At 36.9% G+C, this 15,939-nt stretch overlaps 1 protein-coding gene and 1 non-coding gene across 2 annotated transcripts in view; both read left to right on the top strand.

Annotated features, from left to right (window-relative positions):
- Positions 1-5,025: 5,025 nt before the first annotated feature.
- On the top strand, positions 5,026-5,131 carry LOC130797381 (small nucleolar RNA R71). Its single transcript, XR_009038849.1, has one exon. It is a non-coding gene; the product is annotated as a small nucleolar RNA R71 (small nucleolar RNA).
- A 10,223-nt stretch (positions 5,132-15,354) lies between these two features.
- LOC130828654 (uncharacterized) overlaps positions 15,355-15,939 on the top strand; it is a 4,782-nt gene continuing 4,197 nt past the window's right edge. The window contains exon 1 of the mRNA XM_057694614.1: positions 15,355-15,530. Within this exon, the coding sequence (XP_057550597.1) occupies positions 15,355-15,530 (176 nt within the window). The remainder of the gene's footprint in view (positions 15,531-15,939) is intronic.

Raw genomic sequence — 15,939 nt, 5'->3', positions numbered from 1 at the left:
GCCCTCAACTTTGATTTGCATGCTTTGGGAGAGAATAGAATGTTACAACTTGCAGAGTTAGATAAGCTTCGCCTTGATGCGTACGAAAGTTCAAAGTTCAAAGTTATTATTATTATTATTATTATTATTATTATTATTATTATCCTTTCGGACCCGACCTAGTTTATGTAAACCAGATCGGGTATCAATCTATGTCATTTCAACATCTGCAAATCATAAACTTGGGTTGCCTCCCAAGAAGCGCTTTATTTATAGTCTATAGCTAGACTTCCTTCAACAACTCAGTAGGAAGAAGGAAGGGAAAGGTTATAAATCATTATTCCCTTGAACGGGTATTCCAGCTCGGTAATGTTTCAACCTTTGCCCATTCACCTTGAATGTACCGCTCCCCTCGATCGAAACTTCTACAGAACCATAGGGGAAGACCTTGGTGACGTGGAATGGTCCAGACCACCTGGATTTGAGTTTTCCCGGAAATAGCTTGAGACGGGAGTTGAACAATATGACTAATTCTCCTTCCTTGAATTCACGCCTTTTGATGTGCTTGTCATGCCACCTCTTGGTTCTCTCCTTGTATAACTTAGAACTTTCGTACGCATTAAGGCGAAGCTCATCTAACTCTGCAAGTTGTAACATTCTATTCTCTTCCGAAGCATGCAAATCAAAGTTGAGGGCCTTGATAGCCCAATAAGCGCGATGCTCAAATTCAACGGGGAGATGGCAAGCTTTTCCGTACACCAATCTATAGGGAGTGGTACCAATGGGAGTCTTGAAAAAAGTCTAGTACGCCCATAAAGCATCATCTAACTTGTTAGCCCAATCTTTCCTTGATCTTGCAACCGTTTTCTCTAGGATGGACATGATTTCACGGTTAGAGATCTCTACTTGCCCACTAGTTTGGGGGTGATATGACAAACCTACACGATGATGCACACCATACTTTTTCAACATAAACTCGAACTTCTCTTCAATAAAATGTGACCCTTCATCGCCAATCAACACACGGGGTATCCCAAAACGAGGGAAAATAACTCTCTTGAAGAATCGATCTATTACTCTTGCATCATTAGTGGGGGTGGCAATGGCTTCCACCCACTTGGAAACATATTCTACGGCGACCAAGATGTACTTGTTCCCATAAGAAGAAGGAAACGGTCCCATAAAATCGACACCCCAAACATCAAACAACTCCACATCAAGAATGTTATTCATAGGCATTTCAGACTGCCTAGTAAGGTTTCCAGTACGTTGACAACGATATCACGATTGTACATACTCATGAACATCTTTGAACAATGTAGGGCAATAGAAACCACAGTGAAGGATTTTTGCAGCAGACTTAGTGGCACCGGCATGGCCTCCTGTGGGTATATCATGACAATGAGCAATCACCGATGCTACCTCATCTTCCGGAATACACCTCCTAATGACCGTATCAGCACAAAGTTTATACAGATTAGGGTCATCCCAATAATGCTTCCTTGCTTCATGGAGGAATTTCTTCTTTTGCTGGTAAGTGAGATCATGAGGTAGAATTTGATTAGCCAAAAAGTTGGCTATGTCGGCGTACCACGGTGCTTTGCCAAGTGAGATGGCAAAGAGATGATCATCAGGAAATGAGTCATCTATCGCAGGACCGTCATCAACATTGTTAAGAAGAAGGCGAGACAAATGATCAGCTACTACGTTTTCGGCCCCCTTTTTATCCTTAACTTCCAAATCGAACTCTTGAAGTAGTAGTACCCAACGAATCAGTCGAGGTTTGGCATCTTTCTTAGTCATCAAATACCTCAATGCTGTATGGTCCGTATGCACAATCACTTTCGACCCAAGAAGGTAGGATCGAAATTTCTCCACTGTAAACACCACCGCCAACAACTCTTTTTCAGTGGTAGCATAATTGAGGTGAGCGGCATCAAGTGTCTTACTTGCATAATAGATGGCATGGAGTTTTACATCTTTCCTTTAGCCTAACACTGCCCCAACTGCAAAATCACTTGCATCACACATTATCTCGAACGGCAGGTTCCAATCCGGTGGTTGGATGATTGGTGCAGAAATCAAAACTTGTTTTAACCTGTTAAAAGCTTCAACACAAGCATCAGAAAACACAAAGGGGGTATCTTTGGCCAAGAGCTCAGTCAATGGACGACCGATTTGAGAAAAATTATTTATGAAGCGGCGGTAAAAACTCGCATGCCCAAGGAAGCTACGAACCCCTTTAACAGAAGTGGGGGGTGGTAATCGCTCAATCACATCAATTTTTACTTTATCGACCTCAATACCCCTATTGGAAATAACATGACCAAAAACAATTCCTTGTTGGACCATAAAATGACATTTTTCCCAGTTCAATATCAGATGGACTTCCTCACATCTACTTAACACCTTTTCCAAATTTCGCAAACATAAATCAAAAGATGTTCCGTAAACCGAGAAATCATCCATAAACACTTCCATGATATTTTCAATGAAATCTGAGAAAATTGCCATCATGCAACGTTGGAATGTGGCGGGCGCATTACAAAGACCAAATGGCATTCTGCGATACGCAAAGGTGCCATAAGGACAAGTGAATGTCGTCTTTTCGTGATCACTTGGATGGATGGGAATTTGAAAGAAACCTGAATATCCATCTAAGTAATAGAAAAAGGAATGCTTAGCCATTCTTTCTAACATCTGATAAATGAAAGGGAGAGGGAAATGGTCTTTTCAGGTGGCTTTATTCAGCTTGCGATAGTCAATACACATTCGCCACCCTGTGACAGTTCTAGTGGAAATCAATTCTCCTTTGTCATTCTTGACAACGGTCATACCTCCTTTTTTGGGAACTACTTGAACAGGACTCACCCACTTGCTATCTGAAATGGGGAATATTATTTCTGCTTCAAGTAGTTTAAGAACCTCTTTTTTGACTACCTCCTTCATATTAGGATTAAGTCTTCGTTGTGGTTCTATAGAAGAGGTATGATCATCTTCAAGAAAAATCTTATGAGTGCAGAATGAGGGATTAATACCCTTGATGTCATCAATAGTGTACCCAATAACACTCTTATACTTTTTCAGAACTGTGAGCAATCGCTCAATTTGAGTGCCATTGAATTCAGCATTGACAATAACAGGGTAAGTGTCATTATCCTCTAGAAAGACATACTTCAAAGAAGGGGGAAGGGGTTTTAATTCTACCTAAGGAGGCGTAGCACACTCCTTTCGTTCCTCAATGGTGAACACCTTCCAAGGTGGGATGTCCTCAAACTTAGCTTTTGCAGAAACAAATGTAGGTGCAGCATCTAGAACTTGGACCATCTCAATCACATTGGTCCTATCCTTCTCATAGTTGCCCTCAATAGCTGCATAAAGTGGATCAACATTGGAAGGTGTGGACTCCCTCTCTATAGTAGCATCAACTATCGCATCCACCCGATAAACAGTCTCCCCAATGGCAGGATGTGCCATGGATGAGGGGAGATGGAAATGCAGCTGTTCTCCCAAAATCTCAAGTGATAACTTCCCATTCCTCACATCAAAAATGGCTGTTGTAGTCTTTAAAAAATCACGGCCCAAAATCACCGAAATTCGGGCATCCTCTTCCATGCGATGATGACGAAATCGCAGGGTACGAAGTAATTACCAACTTGGACGGGGAAATCCTCAAGAATAGCAACTGGGTATCTCACAGATCGATCGGCTAATTGTATGGACATCCGAGTGGCTTTCATCTCGCCATTGATTTTTTTGCATAATGTCAAAGGCATCACACTCACACTAGCCCCTAAATCAGCAAGGGCTACGGTAGACACAACTTTCCCCAACTTCAGTGGGATAGTAAAACTACCAGGATCAACTTGTTTCTTAAGAACCTTGCATCCCAAAATAGCGCTACATTGCCCATTCAAAGTTTCCACCACACTCTCCTCTAGCTTTCGTTTGTTGGAAATGATGTCCTTGAGGAATTTAGCATAAGAGGGCATTTCCTTAATGGCTTCTAAGAAGGGGATGTTGATCTGTAGCTTGCTCAAAACTTGAAGAAATTTTCCATATTTATGCTCAAGCTTCGCTTGTGCCAATCTAGAAGGAAATGGCACTGGTGGTTTGTAAGTTCGACCGGCAATTGTGGGCTTGTCTGAATTGACGGGCTTATCCTTCTTTTCTTCAGAAACATCATCATTAGTTCCTGAATCTTGAACAACAATAGGTGAAGTCTTTACCTTAGGGGCTGGATCATGAGGTGTCCTACCGCTCCTCGTAGTTACTGCATTGAGTTGCTGATGGGGAGATGTGGTTGGGTTCTTTTCTGTGTTTCCCGGAAGTTGCCCTTTTTGCATGGACAAGTTACTCAATTGTTGTGCCATTTGAGCCATCTGAGTATCTATCATTTTATTGTGGGCCAAAATCTGATTAATGGAGGTGCTAAAGTGTTCATTTTGCTTGCTTTGGGTAGCAATAAAATTCTCCATCAAGCTCTCAAGGTTGGACTTCGGTGGATATTGTTGTTGAGGTGGGAAGGGAAGTCTTTGTTGGAAACCCGATGGTATGTTGTACGAGGATGAGGGATTCTGGGCATTGTTGTTTCCGTAGGAAAAATTTGGATGATCCCTCCATCCTGGGATGAAGGTGTTGGAATAGGGGTTGGTTTGTTGTCTGGCATTTTGATTTTGGTTGACTTTGACTTGTTCCACAGCAGCAACCCCTTCGGCTTGAAGTTGGCAATCCACACTAGAATGTCCATTTAAGCCACAAGCACCACTGACTTTATTTACTGCAGCCACATCCAATTGCTCAACCTTCCTTGTCAAAGCCTGCACATTATTAGTCAAAGCAGTAATAGCATCCACTTCATACCTACCACCTCGCTTTGGAGTTGATTGTTCTCGCCAGTGTTAATTTGAGGCGATGTCATCAAGAATTTTCTTGGCTTGGGTCAGTGTTTTCATCATGAAGTTACCACCAGCAGCAGCATCCAAAGAAGTCTGGATCTCATGCCTCAAAGCGTTGTAGACTGTCTCAATAACCATCCAATTTGGTAATCTGTGATGTGGTCACTTTCTGGTTAGACTTTTAAATCTCTCCCATGCATCATAGAGTGATTACCCGTCTATTTGCTTGAAAGTAGAGATCTCATTTCGGTACTTTGAAGTTTTTCCGGGTGGGTAGTATTGATGCAAGAATGCCTTTTTCAGAGCCTCCCAAGTAGCAATGGAGTTGGGTTCTTCCTCACGAAACCACTGCTTAGCTGCCCCGCAAGAGAAAAAGGGAAAGCTATCAACATTAATTGATCGGAAGTGATGTTGTTGTACTTGTGTGTCATGCACTTGTTGATGAACAGATTAATGTGGTCGGTTGGGCTCTCATTCTCGATACCATTAAATTGGTCCTGAGCGATCCAGTTGAAGAATGCTGATCGGATCTCGTACTGGTTCCCGGAAATTCTGGCCTCACAATGCTAGTAGTGACAATGCTAGCATCGGGAGTGATGTAATCCAGGAGGGGTTTCTCTGGTGTTTCAGCCATGGTTAAATCTTCCCTTTTCTTGTTTCTTCGCCTTCTTTGCCTAGAGTTGAATCTTCTTGCTGTTGCTTCGATTTCAGGGTCAAAAGGTACTAGTTCGTGTCCCTGTCGTCTGGTTTGCATGCAACAAAAGAAACTAAAAGCAAAGGGTTAAATAGATAGGGGAGGGGGGACATAACCGAAGCGAAATCAGAGAAAAAGAATCAATTTAAACTTAGAAAATAAACACTAAACTAGTCCGTTGTTCCCCGGCAACGACGCCAAATTTTGATAGGTCGTTTATGTACTACCAAACAAATCCTAATATGCAACTAGTATAGCGGCAGTTAGGGTCGTATCCACAGGGAACAACGTAGTAAATGATTATTTTCCGGCTACCAATTGATCCTAAGTAACACGCAATTTTTGAGAATATATGTCTAAACTAACTAAATGACTAGAATACAAGCAATTAAATTAGAAGGTAAATCAATGATACTAAAACATCTAGGGATAAACTTCCCCACTAGCATGATATGATGACAATGAGATCCTACTACCCCTACAACAATCATAACCATGTTCAATGGAATCAAGTATAGCAATGACATTGAACATAGTATTCTATAATATCCAACAATCAAATCAATCTATTTTCATGAAGATTATCAAGCCCTTGATCTAAAAGGCAATTCATTCAACTCTAACTTTCGTTCACGATTGAATGAATTGTTAACCACGATTTCCAAAATTTCTATTGAAAAAAACATGAGTTAACTAGCATAAGAAACCAAGCATGAACAAGGATTATGCATAACAAAAAGGGATTGGGATTCAATAATTCATCATCAACATCATGGCTAGGGTTCCATCTAACCCTAGATTAAGAAACTACTCACTCATATCAAATGCAACAATACAAGAATTAATTAAAGAAAACATGATTGAAAGTAATAACAAGGAAGGGATAAAGAAATAATACTTGAAATTGAATACCAAAGGATGAACGAAAGTAATTGAAAGTTACAAAGTTTTTCTCCCAAAGTAAGGTATTTTTTATTTTTTTTATAAAGAAAAAAGCGTCTCATATGTCTTCATGAATACGCATATACTTGCTGCTACTATTTTATTCTTCAAATGACTAATATATTCTTGCAGTTCATCTTCCAAAACCCCTCTTAAACCCACGAAAAAATCTTACTTAATGTTCATCTTCATCTTCATCTTCTCCTTCAATCCTACTGTTCATCTTTGTTCTTGCTACTGTTTTATTCTTGCTTGCTGCTACTGTTTTGTTCTTGCTACTAATATATTCTTGCTGTTTAGCTTCCAAAACCCCCTTCAAACCCACTACATTAATCGTGTGTTCTTGCTTCAAAACCCACGACTTTAAGGTATAATTTCTTCCTAAAATTTTTTCAAGCTTCAAAACCAACATTAGGGATTAGTTTTTTTTTTTTAATGGATATTTACTAATTTTGTTTTTGTTTTTTCATTGTAGGTTTCATTGTAGATTACACTTGTAATATATAATCTTCCCATTACAGTTTCGGCCTCGATGATCTTTTCCACATAACCTACGTTTCCATTGTGTCGGCCTTGCTACAGTCTAAAATGACTTGTTTCCCTCACTCTTGGCCTTCTTGTATCCATCCCCCCTACTAGATTCATTCTTTCTTTTATTAAACCCGTCTTCTTTTTCCAAATCACGCTTGTACTCTAAGGTTTGATTGTACAAATCATCAAAATCTTGGTATTTAGGAGTGCCTTTTTGGATCCTGAGGTTCAGACCCTCGAAAAATCTAATCGCCTTGCCCCGATTAGAGATCACTATTTCGGTAGCGAATCTAGCCAGCGAGGGTGGGTAAAATTGATCACGAAGCTTCTTTATAAATTGTTCCCAAGTAGAATCTATGGCAGTTTGTTTTACAGTCCTCCACCATAATTCAGCAGTGCCTGTTAAGTAGGATGCGGCTAATTTCACTTTTATCTTTGATGGGCAGTTTATGGCCTCTAATAGTTTCTCCATTTCTGCAATCCAATCCTCAAAGCGAACTGGATCAGGTTCTCCATCATATTTTGGAGGTTATTGATGACTAGACAATCTCTTATAAAATTTCCCTTCATCATCTTCATGGGAACGACTCATCTGCTTCTCCATTATGTTTAGTAGCCTCTCATTATTCCTTTCCATCATTCTTAACTGATTTTCCAGAGCCTGAACTCTTGCATTTTGCGTCGTATCTTCAGCAATATCGTTTCTCGTCATCAAAAGTTCACCTCTTGTGATACACCCTCTGCGTCGTATCTTCAATTTTACCCACCCTCACTTCAGAGAAAGAAAGAGAATGAATTCTTGTTTTTGACGCGGGGAACTATGTCAGTGATCGAATACGCAAGTAAGTTTATAGAGCTGGCTAGATTCGCTACCGAAATAGTGATCTCTTATTGGGGCAAGGCGATTAGATTTTTCGAGGGTCTGAACCTCCGGATCCAAAAAAGCATTCCCAGATACCAGGATTTTGATGATTTGTACACTCAAGCCTTAGAGTACGAGCGTATTTGGGAAAAAGAAGATGGGTTTAATAAAAGAAAGAATGAATCTAGTGGGGCGGTGGATACAAGAAGGCCAAGAGTGAGGGAAAGAAGCCGTTTCAGATTGTAGCAAGGCCGACATAGTGGAAATGTAGGTTATGTGGAAAAGATCATCGAGGCCGAAACTGTAATGGGAAGATTGTATGTTACAAGTGTCACAAGGAGGGACATTTGGCTAATAACTGTGGGGAAACGTTCTATTAGAGCAAAACTACATCGGAAGCTGCAGGTAACAGAGTATTTGGCACTCAGAGGAATAAGACTAGAGCATCCGTAGGCCTGCATGCAATTGGAGATCATTATGATGGTTTACACCAGGAGTTTGAAATTGAAGGTAAAGTAATTTCTGGAAAATTTCTTGTTGGTAATTTGACAGCAAATGTTTTGTTTGATTGTGGAGCGGATAGGTCTTTTATTTCTAGTGCTTTTCTCCGCATATCTTCTATTTCTTTGAAACCTCAAAAATCCCACTTGTGTATCAATTTACCTGATGGTACACCTTACCTGTGTGATCGTATCTTTTATGATTTTCCATTGAAGATTTGTGGGAATCTTTTACCAGCTGACTTAATTCAATTTGATTTGGGAACATGTGATATCATTTTGGGCATGGATTGGTTGGACAGCTCTTCAGCAGAGATTTTGTGTAAGGAAAAGGTTGTTAGAATAGAAACTCTCAAGGGAATGAAGTGTATTCGAAAGAACTCAAAATCTCAGCTAGAGACAATTTCTGTAATTCAAGCATCACAAATGATACGACAAGGAGATGAAGGGTTCTTATGTATTGTTACTACTGAAGAAGTAAAACCTAAACCTAGTTTGCAAGAAACCCCGATTGTGCAAGAATATTTTGATGTGTTTCCTGAAGAATTACTCGGTATACCTCCAAAAAGTGAAGTAGACTTCCATATTGACCTTATTCCTAATATCACCCCTATTTCCAAAACTCCTTACCGTTTTGCCCCAGATGAATTGGCTGAGCTAAAGAAGCAGCTAGATGAATTGCTGGAAAAAGGTTTCATTCGACCTAGTGTTTCACCATGGGAAGCTTCGGTTCTCTTTGTCAGAAAGAAAAATGGGAGTACGAGGCTATGCATTGATTATAGGGAGATTAATAAGATTACCATCAAGAATCGTTATCCTTTGCCAAGGATAAACGACCTTTTTGATCAGTTGAGGAGAGCAAGGGTCTTTTCGAAGATAGATTTGAGGTCTGGTTATCATCAATCAAGGATTGCTGAAGAAGATATTCCCGAGACTGCATTCATAACCAGATACGGGCACTATGAGTTTCTAGTAATGCCATTTGGTCTAACGAATGCTCCAGCAGCATTCATGGATCTCATGCAAAGATACTTCAACCCTTACCTGGATAAGTTTGTAGTTGTGTTTATTGATGATATATTGCCCGACTGTTGTTTGAGTTGCTTAAAAAGGGAGTTCGGTTTCAATGGGGCGAGAAGCATAATAAATCACTAGAAGAGCGTAAGAGGAGACTTACGACTGCACCTGTATTGATCTTGCCCGACTGTGGAAAAGCATTTGAGGTATATTGTGATGCATCGAAGGAAGGTTTGGGATGTGTGCTAATGTAGGAAGGCAAAGTAGTAGCTTATGCATCAAGGCAATTAAGGCCACACGAGTTGAATTGTCCAGTACACGACATTGAGCTAGCAACCGTAATTTTTTCCCTGAAGTTATGGAGACATTATCTCTATGGAGTACCATGCAAGATCTTCACTGATCATAAAAATTTGAAATATGTCTTCACTCAGAAGGAGCTGAATATGCGACAAAGGCGGTGACTGGAAATCATTAAAGACTTTGAAGTTGACATAAATTATCATCCTGAAAAAGCAAACAAAGTGGCAGATGCATTGAGTAGAAGGCCAAGGATATCTGTAAATGCTGAAATGAAGGTACCTTAGGAACTATATCGAGAAATCCAGAAGTTAGATCTAGAAATTGTTCATCACTATCAAGTTGTTGAGTATTTGGGAGTAATGACTATACAACCGACTTTGTTTGAAAGAATTATAGAAGCACAACAAGAAGATCTCGAGATAATCGAGTTAATCATTCGACTTCAAAGAAAAGAGACAGAAGTGTTTGAAGTGGGTGAGAAAGGTGAACTATGAATGAACGGGAGATTGTGTATATCAGACAACATAGAGTTGAAACAAGAGATTTTGAAAGAAGGATACCAAGGAATGTTTCACTTACACCCTGGTAGAGATAAAATGATTGAAGAATTAAGAAAACTATTTTCGTAGAAAGGTATGAGAAAAGATGTAGCTGAATTTGTATCTAGGTGCTTGATTTGCCAGAAGGTGAAATTTGAAAGGCAGAAGAGTTCTAGACTACTTCAACCACTAGAAATTCCTGAATGGAAATGGGATTCTATATCCATGGATTTTATAGTTGGATTACCAAGAACGCAACGAGGAAATGACACAATTTGGGTAATAGTTGATAGATTGACCGAAGTTGTAAGATTCCTGCCAATGAAGGGAACATGGTCAGTAAAACAATTGGCTGATGCTTATGTTCGAGAAATTATAAGATTACATGGAGTACCAAGAACCATTGTGTCTGACAGAGACCCAAAACTTTTGTCACGATTTTGGGAAAAGTTGCAAGAAGCATTCAGATCTAAACTATGTTTAAGTACCGCATTTCATCCGGCTACTAATGGCCAAACCGAAAGAACCATCCAGACATTAGAGGATCTTTTGAGATGTTGTATTCTTGAATTTGGTGGTTCATGGGAGCAGAATTTGCCTTTGATAGAGTTTTCATACAACAACAGCTATCAAACCACCATCAAGATGGCACCCTGGAATACACGGACACGTCCCTGAACTGGCGTGTCCCGTGTCGGACACGTGTCGGGCACGGACACGCGAAAATCCGTGTCCGACACGCCAAATGAAGTGTCCAATATTTTAATATTTTTCCGGACACGCGGACACGGCAAGGACACGGAAGAGACACAGCAAGGGACACGACAAGACTCAAGGACACGTTTTTAAACAAAAAAAAAATAAAAAAATAAAAAATATTGAATTTCAGAATAGTCAGTCACTCACTGATACACGAATTCCCTTTCCCAGTTTCCCTTCCCTCTCAATTCCCTCTCTTGCTCTCCTCTCACTCCTCTCAACTCTCTTTCACTCTAACCCTAAAAACTCTACACAACTCTTCCTCCACCTCCACTGTTGCCGCCGCACTCCCGCACCACTCCGCCGGCGGCGGCTGCTCCTCCTGTCCTCCATCAGACCATCACAGACGAACACTGCCGCACTCTCTTTTGATTTTATTTAAGGTATTTTCACTCTTTATCCTAAATCCTATTATTAATCTTGTTCAAATCTTTAATCTTAGTGTTAATCTTAAATTCTTAATCTTAATTTCTTGTGAATTCAAATTTGTTAATGTTGAAATTGGGTTAAAAAACCTGGAATTGGGTTTAAAAAACTTGGAATTGTTCTTGTTGAAATATTAATCCGAACACTGTTAATGTTGTTCTTGATTTTTTTGTATATCCTCTTTGAATATTTGTTAATGTTAAATTGTTAATGTGTTTGTAATTTGAATTTTGAAAATTTGAAATGTTGTTCTTGATTTTTTTGTATATCCTCTTTGAATATTTGTTAATTGTTATTTGTTAATGTTAAATTGTTAATGTGTTTGTAATTTGAATTTTGAAAAGTTGAAATGTTGTTCTTGATTTTTTTGTATATCCTCTTTGAATATTTTTTTGTATATCCTCTTTGATTTGGTTTGTATGACTATTTTTAAATACTCATATTGTTTATTTGGTACTTATTTGCATTTTATGTGAGTTTTATGTTTTTAAAGTGTTTATTTACAAATATCAAATGAAAGATTATAAAATTATCTTTAATTTGATATATTTATTATATTACCTTTTTCGTGTCCCCGTGTCCGCCATTTTTAAGTTGGCGTTTTCCCGTGTCCGTATCGTGTCCGTGTCCGTGTCCGTGTCCGTTTTAGTGCAACCTAGATGGCACCAAACGAAGCCTTATACGGGAGAAAATGTCGAGTGCCGTTGTGTTGGGATCAGATGGACCGAAATGTGCCTAAAGGACTAGATCTTATCCAAGACTCTATTGATAGCTTGAGGGTGGTGCAAGAAAACATGAAGGCAGCACAAAGTAGACAGAAGAGTTATGCAGACAACCGTCACAGAGTTTTGCAATTTGATGAAGGTGACAAAGTATTTCTAAAGATTTCACCAACGAAAGGAGTCCAACGCTTTGGGATAAAAGGGAAGTTAAGCCCTAAATTTATCGGACCTTTTGAAATTTTGAAAAGAGTAAGGGAAGTGACATACGAACTAGTTTTACCCCCGGGTTTAGCTAGCGTTCATAGTATATTCCATGTTTCTCAGTTGAGAAAGTATATCCACGACCCATCACATGTGTTAGTTCACGAACCCCTCCAAATTGATGAAAAGCTAGCTTATGAAGAAAGACCAATTAGAATTTTGGATAGTGAAAGAATTGAGGAATAAAATAATACCTCAAGTTAAAGTGCTATAGTCGAACCATCATGTCGAAGAAGCAACTTGGAAAAGCGAAACTGATATGAGAGAACGCTATCCCCAGTTGTTCTTTTAGGTTCAAGTTTCGGGACGAAACTATGTTAAGGGGGGAAGAGTTGTAACAGACTTTTTTTTTCTTAATCTTAAATATTTTGACAAATTCAATAATCGTTTCGTTTTATTATTTTCTTTTTAATGCCGTTTTGAATTTTATTCTAATCGTTCTTAAGTTCTTGATTTTCTTTTATGTATAAAATTTGTTTCTCTTAAAATAAATTATCTAAATATTAAGTCTAGCTAAATTATCTACAATAACTTAATCTTTTTATTTCCTATATTAAATTATGATTAAAAATAAGATATATATATATATATATATATATATATATATATATATATATATATATATATATATATATATATATATATATATATAATAATAATAATAATAATAATAATAATAATAATATAATTTAAAAAATAATAATAAATAAAAATCTAGAAGTTGGCGGCAAGACAAAGTTAGGTGGCATAATTTCCATTTAGCTTTTGTTTAGATGGCATGAATATAATTTAGTTCTTATCCTAATTTTTCTTGCCCATGAAGGAAAGTAAATAATAAATAATTTCACAAACTTAGCCCATTTATAACCCAAAGCAAACCGCGGGTAAAGGAAAAAAAAAAAGAGAAGGAAAAATCAGAAAAATTTCATAAATATAAGCTAATTCCTAAAAAACTCTAAAAACCCTAGAAAAAATCCTAATAATTCTCAAAAATTTTCTAATAATAGTATTTAATGTTAATTATAGTAATTCAAGGGGAGGAAGCAAAGTTTATGGCTAGAAATTCTACAACAAAGGAAATTAATTAATAGTGAAATTATTAAAGGTATAAATTATTACATATATTTATTTACATAAAATTATGCCCATAAATTTTATATGTGTTTAGTAAATATAAATTAAATATTCTGTAAATTTTGGTGAATTAACACGTTGTAATTTAATTTATATGATTTATTCATTTAAATTGCCAAAAATCGCATAATCTGAAATAATTTTAATCAAATGAGAAATAAATTGTGTATTAATTTCGTGAATTATAGTTGAGTATAAATATTATTATTAATTTTTCCTAAAAAAACGCATAAAATAAGGAAATTCATAAATCGGGTTAAAAATAAATAATTCTGGAAAAAAATAATTTTTTAGTGTTACTGTACTTTCTTTTCATTTAAATTATTTTTGTGAAATTTTTTGATATTTAAATTTTAAAGAAATAAATTAATAATCTAAATTGTTATTATAGGCGAAAAGAAAGAAAAATGAAAATAATAATTAAAATCAATTTATTTTGGTGAATAAGAATATACACCAAATTATTTAATAATAAGTTATTTATTTTTAGAATATTTTGTGTAGATTTTAATTTTAAGGAAATTAATTATTCATGTACTAAATCTAAATTTAAGCTATTAAGAAATTAATTAAATAAAATAAAACTTTATTTTCTACAAATTTGGATAAATGGGCTAGGATCTATAATAAACCCAATATGTCCTTTTTAAGACATTTTTAGTATTTATTTATGATGAAACTATTTCTTTTATCATTTATAATAAATAGACATTTAAGAAATTGATTATTAGGAAATTAATAAAGCTTAATTGAAAATTTGTCTATAAATAAATACTAAAGACCCATTTTAGATTCTATTTAGTTTAATAATAAATGATTATTTATATGTAAGTTGTTATAAATAAATTTCTATTATATGTTATTGTAATGTTGCATTTATATGAAAACAGTAACATGATAATAAAAAGGCTTGATAGTAAGGAAATGCCGAACCATGCTTTCGGCATGTAAAAAATGTGGGACGTGTTTTCAGGCACGTAAAATACGGCGAACACAGTAAGGTTGTTTAACTTGATCTGTGGCTCGAGCAACATTGTACTGGAGGAGTGACGACTCCCACTAAGTTAGGGGTTTTGGTTTACCTCACCCTAACAGGCCCTTACATATATCAAACAAAGATCATATGTGTTGCATTCATTAAATAAATAATCGGATTCCACGCCCTAACACTCAAGAAGAAGTGTTAGTAAATCACGCCCTGGTACTCAAGCAGAAGGACCAGAAGTTTAATATATTTAAATAAATCTAATCTTAAAATGAATTCCCTATAATACATAAGATACCTTGCATATTATTTATTGTGATGCACTTATCTTTGCATATTATTTATTACAATGCATATTATCGACTGTTCCCATACTTCGGGAGCAGAAGCACAAGGTAACTTTATATGAAGTTATTAAGAAGCTATTGTATTGTTTATGTGAGATTAGGATATAATATGTATGTAGTTTATTTTATGGACGATAATTATGTACCAAAGAAAGATGTAATATTTAAAATTTTATTTTAATGATTTAAGTTTTCTTTGTTTTTTTTGAAAATACTTTTTTGTTTTATTTCTTGGTAGAGTCGTTTAGCCCGTCATATAAGAAACTATTTAGATGATTCTCCTCGTATTCATGGTGAGGGCATGCTCTGATCATACTCTTGAAGCGAATACCAGTAGAATTGAGGTTCTCATCATCCACTTGAATGAATGATGCGATTTTCTTGCGCCAATCTTGCGTTCGAATAGTGGGATAGACCTCTCTAGAAAAGTCGTCTTCAGTTGAGCCCAAGTAGTGATGGAGGTTGGCTATAAGAATTTATACCAATCTTTGGCGTCATCGCAAGCTAGGCTCAGATGGAAGAGGTGTAGTCACACATATTGGGGCATGAAGGGGTCTCTTTCACCATCCCGGTGTCTCAAACTGACCCAAAAATTGTTGATTCTCAGCCATAGCCTGTGTAGGAGGATCAGGTGTGGTTGGTTGTAACTAAATAGGAGGCAGAACTTGTTTTCTTAACCTTTGGATCTCAGGATTGTCAGGAATGAGTTGTAGCTATGATCTGCGAGTGTTATGGTGTATGCAAGCAACACTAGAAACCAAGCATAATCACTAACAAGGAAGATTATGAAACAATAAACCAAAATAAAGAAAAAATAAACTACATCAAGAACACAATCTAAACAAAACGCCTTGTCCCCGAAAATGGCGCCATTTTGAGAGCTGGATTATGGCTTCGTTTTACTAAAGGCCAAGTAAAACATACAATGCTTGTAATCACCCTAATAATACTACAACTAGTGTAATGGTAAGTCAGGGGTCAAACCTCAAGGATAAGGCTTACAAGACTCAATACTTGATGTAGGGGGTGTATATGAAATG

The sequence above is a fragment of the Amaranthus tricolor genome, chromosome 12 (assembly GCF_026212465.1).
Source record: "Amaranthus tricolor cultivar Red isolate AtriRed21 chromosome 12, ASM2621246v1, whole genome shotgun sequence".
NCBI lineage: Eukaryota > Viridiplantae > Streptophyta > Magnoliopsida > Caryophyllales > Amaranthaceae > Amaranthus > Amaranthus tricolor.
The sequence above is the reverse complement of the archived record's forward strand: the minus strand, read 5'-3'. Positions and strand labels throughout refer to the sequence as shown.